This window comes from Ixodes scapularis, unplaced genomic scaffold (genome assembly GCF_016920785.2).
Source record: "Ixodes scapularis isolate PalLabHiFi unplaced genomic scaffold, ASM1692078v2 PGA_scaffold13__105_contigs__length_92229423, whole genome shotgun sequence".
NCBI lineage: Eukaryota > Metazoa > Arthropoda > Arachnida > Ixodida > Ixodidae > Ixodes > Ixodes scapularis.
This window is the reverse complement of record NW_024609839.1, coordinates 61,574,055-61,591,345: the sequence shown is the minus strand read 5'-3', so window position 1 is coordinate 61,591,345 and position 17,291 is coordinate 61,574,055. Positions and strand designations below refer to the sequence as shown.

The 17,291-nt window shown below is 46.0% G+C and overlaps 1 protein-coding gene across 1 annotated transcript in view; it reads left to right on the top strand.

Moving 5' to 3' along the window:
• Nucleotides 1–7,314: 7,314 nt before the first annotated feature.
• LOC115332794 (WD repeat-containing protein 17) overlaps nt 7,315–17,291 on the top strand; it is a 44,007-nt gene continuing 34,030 nt past the window's right edge. The window contains 5 exon segments of the mRNA XM_042289923.1: nt 7,315–7,428; nt 8,701–9,118; nt 12,282–12,548; nt 13,434–13,693; nt 15,280–15,393. Coding sequence (XP_042145857.1) covers nt 7,315–7,428; nt 8,701–9,118; nt 12,282–12,548; nt 13,434–13,693; nt 15,280–15,393 — 1,173 coding nt within the window.

The following is a 17,291-nucleotide window of genomic DNA, read 5'->3' as shown; positions in this document are numbered from 1 at the left end:
TTACGTATCAGGCAAAATTTACGCAGAATGTTTTTTTTTCTATTTTTTTAATTTTTTTTAGGCTTTGTTTTAAAGATTTCTTTTAAAAAAAGTCCTGATATCTACTCTATAATCGATTCGTGCAGGTGAGTTATACTGGCAGGGGGGGGGGGGGGGGCATAACATAGGGGGCTATTTGTTGTTCATACGACAGCCTTTCAAGTGTAAGAAATAGACGCGTTTGCACACGCTCCAGATTCCAGCCGCCATTGCTGTCCTTCTCTTGTCTAATCCAGATGCACAGCCAGAGCAGCGGGCGTTCACGAGCTTCCACAAACGCCAGTGCTGGGGAGGACACAGTATCTAAAATCACAGTAACCTGCCCTGCTGTGGTCATAATGAAGTGATCAAAACAAAAGGTCGGCTATGGCGGCGCCAATGCACACCTGCTGCAAAGCGTCTATATGACTCACCTGCCCATACCGCATTAGTGTAGCTTTACGCTTTTTTTTTTTTAACAAATCTGGAAAGCCTTTTTAGAACACCCTGTATATGACTATACACCGATCAGCTAAAACATCACGACCGTTACGACCATTACGGATGGCAGTTAACGATTACCCGGGACAGAAAGGAATCCTTTTGACAACTACGTATGTATTGGAAAAAAGGCTTCCAATTTAAGCGACTTTAACAAAGGTCAGATGCCAATGGCTCGACGGTTCGGAGCAGGTATCTCGGAAGCTGCGAAGCTTGTAGGGTGTTTTCGAGCTTCCGGCGTTAGTATATACCATATCAAAAGTGGTAGAGCGATGTTGAAACTGCTAGTATACATGGCGCCAAGGAGTGGGGGCCCGTCCGCGTCTCATACAAAATGTGCACGTCGGAGCGTCTCCCGCTTGGTGAGGCAAAATAGGCGGTCGCTTATGGATACAACGCAGGTCAAGGTAAAAGTGTTTACGAGTACGGCTATTCGTAATCTGTTTGACACGTGACGCCGCAGCAGATGACCCGTAAAACTGTTTTGCGTGCCAAAGGTGAATCAACAGGGTATTAGTTACATGGGGTCATACTGTTTCGGCTGATTACGGCTTTGAGGAGCTGTTCTTAATTGACCTTTTTCAGAGATCACTGGGCGCATGCGCCGACTCTGGGAGAGAGGAGGAAAGGAAAAGGCACCATCTTTGGTGGCTCTCTCTCTCTTGTCCGCTCGGTCGCTCAGACAGTGCTGGTTAGGCTTGACTCCTGCGCTATTCTCGCGGCTTGGCTTCATAGCCTCACCATTGCTCACCAGAAGGTTGCACAAATAGCAGCATACATTGTTAAACTGCCAAATTTTATAAAGTTCTAGCAGCCTTTGGCGGGTGGTGCACGAAATCACCCGATGTCAAACACCCAGGCCTTTTTTCCCTGCTTTCAAAAGCCTATGACGAGAGCCCCCGTATCAGGTGGTTGGATTATCAATGTGACGGCGGGACATTCTGCTTTTAACTAAAATACAGTAAACGTGAACATGATGGTATACCTGAAATTAGGGTAGGAAAAGGAAAAGGCAAAAAGGAAACAGAAAGAAAAAACAGGCAACGTCTCTCGAGACTTTGCCCGTTTTTTCCTTTGCGTTTTCTTTTTCTTACTTCAGTCTCAGGTTTAATAATTGAAAATGGGAGTGTTGGTGAATAGATACGAATACATGAAAGGATAAAACATCAAGGGCGAGGACGGATACAGGACTTCTTGAAAGAAGTACTTTTTCCGTCCCTGTCCTCGATGTTCTATCCTTTGATGTATTCATATATAAAGTTTTCCATCATGTTAAACTTACACCAGCTCGCATGCACTCTGACCATTTTTTTTTTGTTAATAGTAAACGTGCACACGAGGTTGTGTCGTAATCATGCCGTACCCGCTACTCAATTAAAAATAACAGCATAAAGCTTCCCGTTCTTTAGGCGTACGCAATATACATTCGCGTCTTGCCACGTTAAAAAAAAAAAAACTGGCAAAACATAGCGAGCGAAACGAAATTAAGCCTTACGGAGACAGACCCCTTCATGGAATTTTTTGGCAACCAACTGTAAACTCGCCTGTTTGCTGGGCCCACTTTGCCGAAGGTTTGTAAAGTGCCGAATTCAAAGAGAGATTGTTTCTAACATACCGTTCCTTACTTTTGGACGGTGCAGGCAAGCCTTCGCGATGTCAAGACTTCGCACCGTCCGAGTTTGTTTACGCATTCCCGAGTACGGCGATGCACCGTACGCTCGCGCGGTACGCAGGACGGCGAAGTGATGGACGCGATAAGCTTGAATAACTTAAGCAATCAAGTAGGGAAAAATCAGCTGTTTGTAGTGGCCGGGCCTCATAGACGGAGCTCACAGGCTCCGCAAAAGGTGGATGGTTGGGTCGGTATCCAAACTGGTCACTATTACTTTCCTTACTTAACACTCTGCGACTCTGCCTTGAAAGCCGACCCCTTTTTCAGTTGCTTGCAAGACGCGACACCGAAGTGACGATTAAGTCACTCCGAGTCGATTGTACGAACCGATGCGGCGTCGGCAGTCTATGCATCCCTGAAGGTATAAAAACGAACGAGGTTCTCTGTATCGTAGACACTGAGTTTTGTTAATCTTCCGGGTCGTTCTCTGCCATTTCGAAGAAAATACGCACGCGAAGCGACGACAGAAAGACAAGTTCAAATTGTTGAGGGATGGAACAACGCCACCAAAGAACACACGTAAACACATGGACCGGGAGACAAGCCAGGCCTGGTGCGGACGACGGAGAGATGGTCCCGGAGCCACCAAAAGTGTTTAGGACGATTCCCGCGAGGGCGCGCCACGATCGTGGCCAAGCTACGAAAAAGGTCCATTTTCTGTCGATTGCCTCGGTCTCTATCGCGGGGAAGTCTCGCATTCCCAAGTTGCGGTCTCGGAGCATTAGCTAAAATCGGTCGGCGAAAATGGCCAGGAATGAATGATTACGACCATATTATGAAGGATATGGTTTTGTTTGCCTTTGTGCTTGGTAGCAGCTACGCTTTGGCTTATGGCAACGAAGGAGAGAGCCACGCGGGACAACGAGAAAAGGGAGGATTATCAGATTCGGGTAAGTGACTTCTCGTGCTTACCTATCTTTTTTTAAAAGGATTAAGGTTACAGCGGCGCATTGTGCTTTAGACTCGCGCACCAAAAAAGGTGGTCCCGTACAGCAAAGCGTCCTCTGCGCATGTGTCGAAATGTATAATCTGTCTGCTGAAGAAGGGGGCGAAAATAAGTAAAATGTTTGGACACATTTGTAATTTAACTTTTTTTTTGCCGTATTTTTGTTGTCTAGATTTACGGTGCATGTGTAGTCATGTCTCGTTAATATTGACAGCTTGGTTTTCCCAAGAAAAATCGTCTATAATGTGAGTTGTCCATAATAACAAGACGCATGTTCTTCTACAAAAATGTCGTCTACATGGCGGGGTGTACAAACTAACGGGGTCCAAATTAACGGGGCTCATATTAACGATACATGACTGCACTTCTTTCCATCGCATTTTATGTTGACATCAACAATGCTACTCCACTCCATCGTTATAAACGAGCAAATTATTTGTGTCTTTTTTTTCACTCTTGCTTTTTCGATACACTTAACGACAAGAGTTTGAAACCCGCTTTGTTTGTGTGTTTTTTTAAATAATTGCTTTAATCCCCGGATTCAACCCCATTCCTGCACGTTTCGATCTGGATGAGCACCGTACCGGCGTGCGGTCGTGTATCACTACTGCGTGATGCACGTTAAAGACCCCAGGTTAGCGGTTGTACTGCATTAGATAAATTTCTCATCTACAGCGAGTGACTCGCCGCAACTTTGAAACGGCTGACCAAATACACGCTGTCTAAATATCCGCACAACCCCAATTACTATTAATTCTTTATTATTTAATCTCTACGTGTATCGTCCACCGCTAATTGAAACTTTTGATATTTGTGGACCGACACAATTTTAATTGATTTTTATGCAGTCTCTACTTGTAATCTTTATTAATGCTTTAATTAAAACGAAATAAATATGTTTTCTTGCTGCGCCTTGTGGAAGGCACTTGCTATGCGGGGAACAAATCTTGAAACAAACGAATATATTTTTAAACTAAAGCAAGTGTGCTGGCGAACTGGTTCAATGTTGTCATGATAACTCGGGAAGAACGGAAAAATGGGGCGAGCAACACAAAGCTTCAAACAACAGCTGTAACGAAAATATTCCCTGGAGAAGGGGAACTAGCGGGACAAAGTACAAACACAAATCTCCAAACACAGCTAGGTCCCTGGTTCGATACCAGGACCAGGCGGATTTTTTCGGTCGCGCACCAGGAACCTAGTTGTGTTTGGAGATTCCTGTTTGTCCTTTGGCCCCCTTGTTTCCCTTCTCCAGGGATTATTTTCGTCACTCTTGTCCAGCTCGCTTGCAGCTTTGCATTTAATTGCATTATTAATCAAAACACAGCTGTGTTGTCCGTCCAGTTTCTTTCCCTGTTCCTGAGTTACCATGTCAGAATATACATATACATATATAATTTTTTTTAAGGAAAACAAAATATAAATATGGTTCTAAGCAAGCATACGGTGGTACGACATATATATATATATATATATATATATATATATATATATATATATCGGGTGTTCCATTTTAATACGAACAGATTTATTTAAGAAAATCCGTAAAGGATGCACTAATACAATTTGGGCAGGTGAGTTATACGGCCAGGGGGACATTATGTGGGTGGCTAATCTTTGCGATATGTCGGATAATTAACTAAACTTCTTGATTAAGTTTTTAATTAGTAAAAGTAATCATATGGCTTCAATTAGAAACATGCTGAGCATAATCGAAAACCACTCTATCAGTCAATATTAGAACGACTTGAAGCTCGTGGGAAACTCGGGGGCGCACCGAAATTCCCACTCGTGAAGCAGGCACAAAGCTAGCAGTGGCAAAACGCGATGACAATCTTATCATCGCGTTCCGCCACTGCTACCTTTCCGCCTGCTTCACGAGTGGTAAATTCGGTGCGCCCCCAAGTTTCCCACGAGCTTCAAGTCGTTCTAATATTGACTGATAGAGTGATTTTCGATTATGCTCAGCATGTTCCTAAAAGAAACCATATGATTACTTTTTACTAATTAAAAAGTTAAGGAAGTTTAGTTAATTATCCGACATATCGCAAAGATTAGCCACCCACATAATGTCCTCTTAGCCGTGTAACTCACCTACCCAAACAGAATTAGTGCATCTTTTACGTAATTTTTTGTAATAAGTCAGTTCGAATTAAAATGGAACAACCGGTATATATGTATATATAAAATAAATTATATAACACACACAGAACTCAAAAAATTCCAGCGCTCTTCGATGCCTCAAGCCTCATCATACGTCAAGTATGATGAAATGTTTTTCATGCGTCTTCTATATTGAAATTATTTTATGCTGTATTTAGATGCGTAGCTAGACTGGTCTAAGTCTAGTTACGTTAGAAGAAGGTCTAATTCGGCGCTTTGAAGAAAAAAAAGCGATTTTTATATTAAGCTCATTATTAATAAAGATGGAATGCAATTCTGCTCGTGACACTGCTCAAATTAATTTAAAATATATGCAATCATTTTTTTTTATTATCACTGGTACGTTAATTGTACGCAAACAATTTTCAAAAATATTTTTTTTCATAACGTAGCATAAACTATTTTGCAGAACCCCGTGTTTTGCACTAAAATTAATTTTAAAAAAAATTTTGATACTCACTGTTACACAAGAAAAGTTTGTCGCGCAATACACTGCCCATTTCCCCAAATCTTGGCAATTTAATCACACATGTACCTTTATGTAAGCTGCCGTATTTCCGGAAAACAAGATTTTCTACTTTGCCCGGTGTTTGGGCTTGTGAGTAAAGGCCGTGACACTGACTTTACCGCTGATTCTCATGCGGTGGTAGCTCCCGGCTGAAGTTTACGTTTTAGTTAAAGCACCACAGGGAGCAAAGTCCTCACGACCAACTTCCAAGTTGCTCGCCCCACGGTTACTTGATGCCCTCTCGTCTGCCTCATAGACCATAGTTCAGTCTTCGAGCCACATGTCTAGGCCGTCGGTGACAAAACAAAACAACCAACATGATCCTCCACTCCTGGTTTTTTGGTCCTCTTTAGTTATCCACTCCCCTGGCCGAGATGACCCATCTCGGTCACGCCGCTATTGCCCCCCCCCCCCCAAAAAAAACGCTCTTGTCGGTCCTTCATCGCCGGCCACTACCAGCGATTCTCTCCACGAAACCATCGGAAATCAGCCAATTGGGCAGTGGCCCCGGCACCGCGGCGATCCTTGCGCGCGAACGGACTTCTAAATGAGACAACTTCCTTTCTGTGCCCTTTCTCGCCTGCCGTTGAAACAGCGCCAATCAATGGCAGTTTCCGTCGTTGCCCGCGGCAACGGAGACTCACTACAAACGCCGGCTGGTCGGTTCCCCGTAGAGAGACCCCTCTCACTGTGCTACTGGGACAGCGGTGGCTTCCAAATATGTTTCGCCATCGCTGACGGATCAAGGGGGCAGGCGGGCTGAGCAGTTTCTAGCATCTAGGTATATGCGCATTTAGAGCTTTTTTTTTTTTTCCTCACTTTCTTTTTGTTGAGTGTGCTGCATTTCCGAATTTAGCCTGGTCAGTAAACGTCCACGTGTCTTGTTGACTGCTTCAACCGATGAACCGCCCCTGTGTTTTGCTCACTGGACGACGTTCTCATCATCGGGACCCTACAACATTGAGAGAGCTACACAACGTTTCTGATTGCCTTCATCATCTCCCTCGTGCAGGATTAGAACTGCATCGGCTTGGGTAGGACAGTGCCACCAGCATACGAAAGTCACCGACCTGCTACTGCTCCTCTCTATCTTTTACAAACCCAACGTGAATTGCGATGTTGTGGCATGCTTCGTCACATTAGTTCCTGAACCGGTAAGACGAAAATTTACTCTGCTGTAGATTCGCTATAAAGCCCGTGTGCTCTGGCTTCACGGAACAAGCTCCAGCTGTTACTAGACCTTCCTATTTACATCTCTTTTAAAGGATTTGTTTCACCGGGATATCAGCGAAGATATAGTTATCAGCAGACTCCAGAATCTCAACGTCCTTCCGCATGACCACAAGAAACACATCGTCACTTACAATGCCTTAACCGGTTGTACAACCACCTCATGTCCTTCCTGTAGAGACATATTCTTTTCGCCGTCCTTCTACTGTGTTACCTGCAGAAGAGAGGGTGTGTTGGAAAAAGGCCGGTGAGGAGGCGTGAATTTACGTCACCATGATGCGACAGACGGCTCTGTTGGCTGCCGGGTGTCAGCCGTGGCACATCAACGTGGTGGCGTTCAGCGGACAGCGCTTCGCCTATGCCGCCACCCTGGCTGTTTACATCTACGAGGTGATTACTTTATCTCATTATTCTTGCTTAACTTGACAATACGTAGGCGTCGCGTTAACAAAGCTAATTATGTATATCTCTTCCTGCCACTCCGATAGCAACGCCCGATAAACAAATGTGCACAAAGCAAGGCTAGCACATCGTTATTTGGTTATAATGATGATGCAATTAAATTCCAAGGTGCAAGCGAGCTGGACGAGAATAAGGAAAATGTTCCCTGGAGAAGGGGAACAAGGGGGACGCAGGACAAACAGGAATGTCCAAACACAGCTAGGTGACTGGTCGCGCACCAGTCACCTAACTGTGTTTGGAGATTTGTGTTTGTTGCCCCCTTGATCCCCTTCTCCGGGGATTATTTTCGTTAGTTGGTGTCCTTATCGTAGTGCAGGAAAGACATACGAAAACTCTCTAATGCTAAGTTCTCTTGATTACGTATAAATCTCTTTGTGTCTGCTTTGCCCCCGAGCACGGGGTGGACCAATCACTGTCATCTGCAGAACGCGTCCAGCAAATAAGAGGTAAACAAAAACACACAAGAGATTGTATGTCAGTGACTCTTTATCGCAAGACGTCTTGAGAATGTAAGTAAGCGTTTTTGAGCTTACACATAAGTTGAAGTACGAAAAGCAGCTAAGGCATCTACAAGTTAAATCGTTAAAAATCGGTGAAAATGCAATCAAATCCCATAATAATTCTAAAAAGGACTTAGTTCTTTGAATTGTTTTACCCTTTTTTGTTTTTATGGTCCAGAATAGCGTTGTTCATATATCAAATATAAATCTACATAAAACGAAGAAAATGTTTTTTTTTGTTTTTTTTAGTAGTCCTTGGTCTGCCTATCTCGTGTGCAATGTTAAAAGCATCGAACGCATATAAGCTGTACAGGTTTGGTTAACTTTGATCGCCTTCGCACCAAATCGACCGAATGAAAAAACTTCCAGTCAGCCGAAGGCCGGTTGTATGCGAGAGAAGGAAATGTCTGCGGCCTCATCGGGTTGTACCACTGCCACGCTGCTCGTACTCTCATACATTAAACAAAAGACACTGTGTTGGCTGCAGACCTAACAGAACTGCCTGCGGGCAAGCTTCAAGCACGTTTAGTTCCAGCATTTGTGTCCTTTTAAGATGACAGCAGACAGTTTTTGAATGACCAGTATAACATACATGGAAGAAGCACACGTCAGTCAGTGCCTACAGACTGCATTTTGTACAATGTATGAGCAATGTGATGGCGGCTTTGTTTGCTCGCTCTTATTTGCTGACTTTTCCCAGATGGACAGCTTTAGCGGCGAGTTCCGCCTCCACTCCATCATGGCCGAGCACAAGCGCACCATCACGGGTCTGGACTGGCACCCGACGCGCGAGGACTGGCTGGCCAGCGGGAGCCTGGACCCCAAGCTCTGCGTCTGGGACGTGTCCAAACACCTCCTGGTGGCCGTCCTGAGCGAACCGGCCTGTCCGCCGTCTTTGCTGTCCTGGAAGCCGGACGTGCCGGACGTGCTGGTGTACCTCGCCGGACGCGGTCCCCTGCACGCCTGGACCGTGCCTGGAGGCGAGAGCCGTAAAGAGATCGGAAGGGACGCCGTGCCACAGTTCGCCAGCGCAGTCACCCAGATGACGTGGCACCCGCACGTGGCGGGCAAGGTGGCCTATGGGCATCAGGATGGCTCCATCTCGGTTCTTCAATACGGTAAGACCATTTTCCTCTCACACAAAAAAGGCTAATTGTTTTTTTTTTTTCTCTCTTTTTGCAAATGAGGTGGCGGTGGTGCGACACCACCTAGAAGGCAAGGCCTGCCCATGACGTCATCGTTAGTGGACCTCTGACCCGCCCCAAGCGGCAAACACGCCAATTAGCTCGACGACGCGTGCTATATATAGCGTCGCACTCGTTGTGAGACGCTGCAAGACGCTCTGGCTGCGACGCTGACGTGAGGTATGCGGCACTGCATTGAGCCACTAGTGATGACGTCATTGCAGGCCTCGCCTTGTAAGTTATATTAATAGATCCCGACTTCACATATTCCGGTAAGACATAGCCCGCATCGCATGTTTAAGCTTTCGACTCCCCGTCTCCACTTAAAGGGACCATGAAGGCAATTTAATTTTTTTTTAAATTTTTTCTAGAACGTTCTGACTCTTATTTCTGTACCTGCAAATAAATTTGCGAAACCGAAACAAACATTCAGATTTCTTCCCTTTTTCGCCTCTGGAAAGAGAAGTGACGTCAGGGAGCACTGTCGGCATCGGTAGGATTTAGTGCACACTCAGTGTGGTTCCCGTGGTTCGCTCTAGTGCACGGCGGTCTGTGAAGAAAACCTGGAAGAAATGGACGACAACGCCGCGCTCGCAAACGAGTTTGAGCTCCCGTTCAGCGACCTAACGCCGACTGAACGGGAGATGCTGCTGAGGACGCAGAACTCTGGATTGACGCTTTACGAGGGCGCCCTAGATCTACCACCAACTCTTCAGTCGCCGCCTCCAGAGCGACTCCCCGCCCCACTTTTACCCAGGCTCCGGCTGACGTGAAGGTGCTGCTCAAAGTCTTCTGTCCACAGACGACGGCGCGCAACCAAATGCTGCGCATTGCTGCATTGGTCGGCAGGTTATGCAAACTAACGTCGCCCGATCGACCGCACGTCTTTAGCCGACCTTTCGCGCAACCTACTACTGCACATAAACGCGGCATGATTGGTGAGACACCAGTTCGCAAAGCGAACACGACACGACGCACGAAACCAAAGCCAAAAGTCCGCTGCCCCCGGTGCTCGTACCTCTTTTTCTTTTTGTTTGTCCATGGTTGCTCGATGCTTTTTACGCGCCCGAGGTAGCAGTGCGGGATGCGTTCAACCAGTGGCAAACGGAGGGATCGCTTCAGATTATGCTTTTATACACGGTATGAAACCTATTAATTACCAACTACAACTTCAAAAGATTATCCAACGTTCAAATAAAAATTTTTCATCACATCTCACCACCGAAATTGAAACCAAGAGCGCGTTTATCGTTTGAACCAATCGCCAGACGAGGTGCCCGTTGTCGTCACGCTTCGGCGCACTTTAGTTCACCTTTCTGCCGCCGCCTCGGTGGGGTCTCAGGCATCGTTCCCGGCGCTATTATTACCGCGCCTGTTTGCTCGTTTGGTGCGGCACCCAAACTTCTGTTCGGGCTAGAACTTGGTCAACAGTATCTGAGACGTGCCTGCCATCCATTTCAATCGTCGAATAAAACTTCGAAACTGCCTTCATGGTCCCTTTAAGCGTCAGTCATCACAGCGGTCATACATCATACAAAAGACAGTCTGCTAAAACGACTCACCGCAATATCCGTGGTTCAAATACCTCGTGCCACGTTTCCTCCTTTCAACTCATTGTCATACGGCATTCGAAGCACGGATCTCGCGGTGACTCGCTTTCGAATCTGTATGCAGACTCTTTCCTTTATGATATAAACGTTTTCCACAAGGGGGCAGCCATCTTTAATCTCGTCACTTCTGGTATGCGGTGAAACATCGTTTTAATCTCTCCACGCCGCTGGAAGGTGTTTACGAAAAATCCGTGATTGTCACGCATTCTTGTTTTGCCTCACCTACACGTTCTCGCATACTGCAGCTTGAAATGTTTTGTTCTTTTTCGTCCCGCATACCAGATACGGAACCCACATGACTGAGAACGACAGGAAACAGAAAACGTCTTTATACCGAATGAAAGCTAAAGCTTCCGGTCTTTGTTTTGGAAAAGCCGTTATTGCAGCCTGCAAATGTTATCTGAATTTATGGATATTTCCTTCCGTTCGAAAATGGGACAGTGTGTATCAGTTCTTTGCGAGAACCCGACATACGGTGTGTAAACATCGTTAATCTCGTTGAAAGCGAAGCCATCTTCGCGTATACGCTCGGGCGCTCTCCACATTGCGTACGGCTAATCTGGCGGACATCGGGTATGGACTTTTTCGCTCGCCCTCTCTCTCTTTTTCTCTCTCTCTCTCTCTCTCTCTCTCGCTCTCTCTTGAGCTGAAGTCGATATCGGAACGGCCGAGTGCCTCGGTTCGATTCGCTGGCTTCCAGTAACTTCGAATTGAGAAACAAAAGAAAGACAAAGCCCTCTTTCGTGTTTGCTTCCGGGCTTCGTGGTCAAACCGCAGGAAGGTAGCCACACGAAGATTGCTTTTAGACGTCGTGTCACGACATTCACCCTAAGATAGTGTAACATCTGGGAAAGAATCAATATAAAAAAGTCTTTTAGAATTCTGATTTATTAGTTTAGTATAGAAGGATCGTGGATTATAATTTAATTTTGTTTTTCTTCGTTATGCGGTTTTCTGGTAAAAAGGAAAGGCTGGAAAATGTCTTTAAAACACACCCACCCAAATAACGTTTTTTTTTTCTAAGAAAGTTTGGCAATGTGTAGATTAAGTGTTGAAAATAAAGAGTCAATTAGTTGTCTTTTTAAAGATGTCAACGTTTTTGTTTTCTTATTTTTTAAATACCAATTAAATGCTGGGCAATAAATATTGATTTAACGAGTGTAGAGCAATAAACAATACTTTTGTCAGAAAAAAGTTTCACCGCTTTTATTCACGCATGGCAGAGTGTTCTTTACGTCTACGTATAATATGCACAGGACAGTGAAGCTAAGCACATAATTTTTATCACACTCTTTAAAAAAAAAAATCTTTAAATTTACGTCTCACAGCGGAACATACCCCACCACACCTGTAGTTTTGGTGATAGAAGACGTAGAAACTGAAAATTGCGTATCGTGGGATGTCACGCTGATGATCTGCAAGAGCGTTCAGTTCAGTATTTGACCGAGGTTATTATTTGGAGGGAAGAGAGCCAATCTTCTTTGCAGGCGGTTCACAGCAGAAGCACATCCGCCTGCTGAACGACAATCCACCGGACGATGACGAAGCAGATCCCCGGATTGTCGTGGCTCTGCGTTGGGACACCCTGTCCACCAGCTACCTCCTGGCGGCCCTCCCCAGCGGACATCTATTCCTCCTGGACACCTCGGCGGACGCAGTCCAGGTGGTCACGTCCTACTCCTGCCCCAGCCGTGCCACAACCATCAGGATGGTGTCTTGGGTGCCTGGAGCTGCTGGCATGTTCGTCACGGGAGGCAAGTTTACATATCCTTTTGTGTCGTAGGACCGCTGTGTCTCGTAGGACCAATGATCGACGTTGGAAAACTGTGTGTCGCAGGATCATTGTGTCTCGTAGGACCATTGAGGTCTTGTAGGATCATTGTGTGTCGTGGGACCACCCTGTGTCGTAAGACCACTGAGTGCCGTAGGACCGCATTCTGTCGTAGGACCACTGTGTGCCGCAGGACCATTGTGAGCCAATCAGGTAGCGTCAAACGTGCATCGTCACAGTGCTTGTCGTCTTTGTGCGTTTTCATCACCGGCTAGCCCAGAGCTATAAAGAAAAACTACACCGATTTGACTTAATGCTATTAAACATGTAATCAGAAGTTTCGTCTCCCATGCGGGAGACATCATCCGTGCGTATTTAGGAACACCAGTGAGAGGAGTGCAGAAACCAGAAGGCTATTTTAGGACATTCGCGTACACTTCGGGAAGGGGACCTCGGTTTGCATTGCAGGCACATGCATCCCTACGAATTCACCGCGACTCCAGAAACTTTCATGGGCCCCACCTTTGTTCTCGCGCCTAGGTCCCTGCGCTCTGAAGATGAAAGCTGTGACGCCTTTTTCCAGCAGTGATCTACTAGTTCAGTTTTTAACCTACTGATTTCTGTACTCCTCTTATTCGTGTCCCCGAACATGATGTCTCCCGCAGGGGAGACGGAACGTCTAATTAAATTGTTAATATTGTTAAGTGAAGACGGTGTAGTTTCCTTTACCGTTATGAATCCCGGCTTTTGGACCATCTTTACGCCAGAGCGTTAGGCACCAACAAAAGGAACCTAGCTTGCCGACGCATAACGACTCGTGTAGAACATTTGGTTTTGACTTTTAGTTTACTTTTTGTTGCCGCCGCAGACGCCGGATCGGGAACCTTACGAGTGTGGAACGTGTCTCGGGACGCACCTCTGGAGAACATCCAGGTGCACGGCAGCGGCTTCCACACGCTCTGCGCGTGCCCCGGCTTCGCTGTGCACGGCCGAGATGACGGCTCCGGGGCACAGGGCGACACGACAACGCGGCTGCCACACCATGTGCGAGTCATCTGTCTGTTCCGGGACGGAGGCATTGGGCTGTACAACGTCCGCAAGAGGTCTTGGGATTTCCTTCGGGACACGGTCTGTTACGCTTGTCCATCGTGAATTTCTAGAAACCTACACTTCTGAATGTTTCTTTGATGCTTATCTTCCACGAAGAGTTAGACGTTGGCAAGACCTCCCTGGTCGGTAAACGACGAGACTCTTTTATTGGACGCAATATACTTAAAACTCAAAACTAGTAAGGTTGACCGCAAGCAAGAAGCATGATGATTCTGTCTGTTGTTGTTGGAAATTCTCTAGACTTCTATATTCAACAGCGAGGGCATGTCCCTAGGAAGAACACCTGAAGGTCTTTACTGTTTCTTTAATTTTAAGTGATTTTCAACAACCTTAAATTTATGCGTTACTCGTGTTTATTCAAATCGGCTACGGTCGATGAACATTTGACAAAGCGCATATATGTCGAGTATAAAATAGCTTCTCACTCTTACTTGCGTTCCGTACCGAGAAGCGAACTGGCGGGGACAAACGTAATTTTGACCAAAGTAGTTTCGGAATACTTTCTAATTTGTTACTTTGTTGTGAAGGGAATATCCGGCAGAAGATTAGTAGAATATTTAAGGCTTATTATAAAAGACCAAACACAGCCGAGGGAATGGGACCTCTAACAATGATAAAGACGAATCCTTTTCTTGCACGCGATCAAGTCTGCCATGTCCGTCTCTTTGTAGTTATTAACGTCTGCGAGTTTTTCTACTTAAAACTCTTCATAGACTTCGTAGTTCGACAGTTGGGTTGCAACAAAGAGGAAGTCAGCATCTACTGCTCTAAAGGAGCATGAGTGGAACACGTTCCTTACGTATCAAAGCCGCGGGCAGATTAGAACAGCCCCTAGCAACACGTTGTATTTCTTATCTGCACGAGGGCTATGACAATATAGAAAAAAATTGTATGGCGAATTGCCAAGCAATTGTGTAGCCTACCTGAAACGTTCTAGTTGCACGTGACATCACGTCACGTGACGTCAATTTTCCCGCTAAATTTAGCGGGGAAATCGAATTGGTGTGAAGGTCACGGGGGGTTAATCTTTTCGCTAAATTTAGCGGGAAAATTGAGGTCACGTGACCTCAATTCACCAATTCAACTTTCCCGCTAATTTTAGCGGAGACACTAAATTAGCGTTTAGGTCTGTGACGTCCCATAATGCAACACTGCGCGCGTTGAATTTTGGGACGTCACAGGCCACGGCTTTACGAAATCCGGAGCAAAAAGACAAAGAACGTTTCGCGTTAAAAGGTAGCATTTTATTATGCTGGCTTATGCCCGTGCCACACGGGCAACTTGAATGTCATTTACAACGAATGACATTCGTGTGATCGACGAATCGGCTCGCGATCTGTCGGGCGTGGAACGCCCCACGTTCGGAGTGTCGCGCGCTGATTGGCCGATCGTTCAAATGTCATCCGTCGTAAATGGCATTCGAGTTGCCCATGTGGCACGGGTATTAAGCAATCCGTTACGTTTAACACCTATCATTAGCATTCACTGCGTGGCTTGCGCTCGACCGTTTTGATTTGTGTCCTGGACTTGCGTGCCATGTATTTTAGTGCTGTCACGAGGGGCGAATATCTCAGTTATCTTGCTGCTCTGGTTCACTGGTCTAGGCTCACACGGAGACAATCTTCGACTGCCAGTTTAAGCCCGACGACTGTAACCTTCTGGCCACAGGCAGCTACGATGGGACTCTCAAGATATGGAACATCGAGACTATGACCCCGGTAAAACTCCAGTTTCTTGGTTACCGATCGATTCATCCGTCTACACCTTCAACCTAAGTGCGATGAAGTTACACCTCCTATCTAGCCAGAACTGGCCAATACTGAGCAATTTAGGCAGAACGAGTTGATTTCAATTTTTTTTTTTTTATGCTAGAGCTTGGACAAGTTTGTTCACCCTTATAGTCCGGACAGAGGAATTAATCTGAATTAAACCCTCCTTCGATAAGTTGCCCGCTACTTTTCCCCAAAGCACCTGGATGAACAAATCGCTGAAATCTACAGAGAGAGATCTCGGCGAATTATAAACCTAAAAATAGGTTTAGATCCTGCACTGTGACAGCTGAGCGTGGCGTTTCATGTGCGTACACTCTAAGAAAAAAGGGAGGAGAAAGGTAGCAAAAGCGACTGTTCCTCCTTGTTGCGGACAAGTTGCCCAGAGAAGGGAGGAACGGCAGTTCAGATGAAAGGAAGAGGGCAAGTTCCTCCTTGTTCAGTTGGCGCAGGGGTAGAACATCGCGCTACTGACCAAGTGGTCAACGGTTCGATCCCCAGAAAAGTGGGTTTTTTTTGTTTTTTTTTGTTTGTTTTTTTGTAAAGTTTTTTGTTTATTTTTGTTTACCAAAACACATATAAACAAACCCAGACCGATGAAAGGAAAATTAAAGTCATTATTCTCCGAGACGTTTTCCTTCTCCAGGCAGACCGGAGAAAGCTTTCGCCCTCCCGACCCATCTTCTTTCGGTTTCGTTTTTCGAGCACATCGCGCACGTTGTTTAATAAATTAATGTTAAGTTGATTGAGCTTCAGCGGCAGCGAAGGCCGCCTGTAATTCCGTCTTCTAGTCCAAATGTGCAGAACATTTCGGTTGCATTGACGTTTTTACCACTAATTTTATCAAACGAGCTAACGAAGCCGCTAGAAACAGCGAAGTTCCGGAGCAGTGCCAGCAGCGCTACATACACTGGGTAAGACGGCCGTCTCCAATTTGCGGGACACACGCGGAACTACAGCAGCGAAACCACGAGGAACTGTGTCGACGTTTCGACGTTATGGAAATCGCGGGAACTGCGTCCAAGGAAGGCAGGTTTTCCTGCCGGCTGCCTGGGTGCCTTCCGCGCTGAGTTCGGTTCCGTTGTCCCGTGCCGAGTGCCAACCGGCGTTCAACGTGATTCTTCTGCGTGTCAGCAACATCGTCAACGTGGTTCTGTATTTCTTCGTGTCAGCGACATTGTGATGACAGTGTTGTGGGTTGTGAACAGAAGACTGGAATTATCGCCGATGTGACCGTGTGTTCGCGTATCAGTGGTGTAACAACAAGATGAGATGACGTAAACTGTCGGGCATTGATGCCGCTGGTCGGGCCGTTATCGGAGGGGCCGGGGTGTCGCAGGATGACATTCCGCTTTACATTAAAGAGTTTAAAACCACTTGAGGGATTAGGTGCAGTCGATCGACGTGTGGATAGTCATGTTGGAACGCTGGTCTGAACGGTAAGCTCCTATCGTACAGTGGCCAATGTGACTGTCGGTCCCCGGGAGCGATTGCGCTCTGGGGAAAAGACAACACTACGAAAGTATGAGGGAAAGTACGTATATTTATAATGGAAGTTTAGCATAAAAAAAAAAGACAGGCAAAATCGAAAAAAAAACAAAAAACGCTATCCTTTAATTTACTGTTTAAATATATTACGGTTCCTGTAGAAACTGCCCTTTAAGTGGCGCGCTGGGATGAGCGCTAGAAGTTTTCGAGCTCGCAACGGCGCAGCTCCGTACACAGTTGTCGCAAGTCGCGGCTTTGACTGCATTCAAGTTGATCGAAAAGCGATTTCTGTGCCCGTGAAGCATCACTTCCAGCTGAGTGGATATCCGCTCTACAGAGATTAATTCAAGACGGCAATT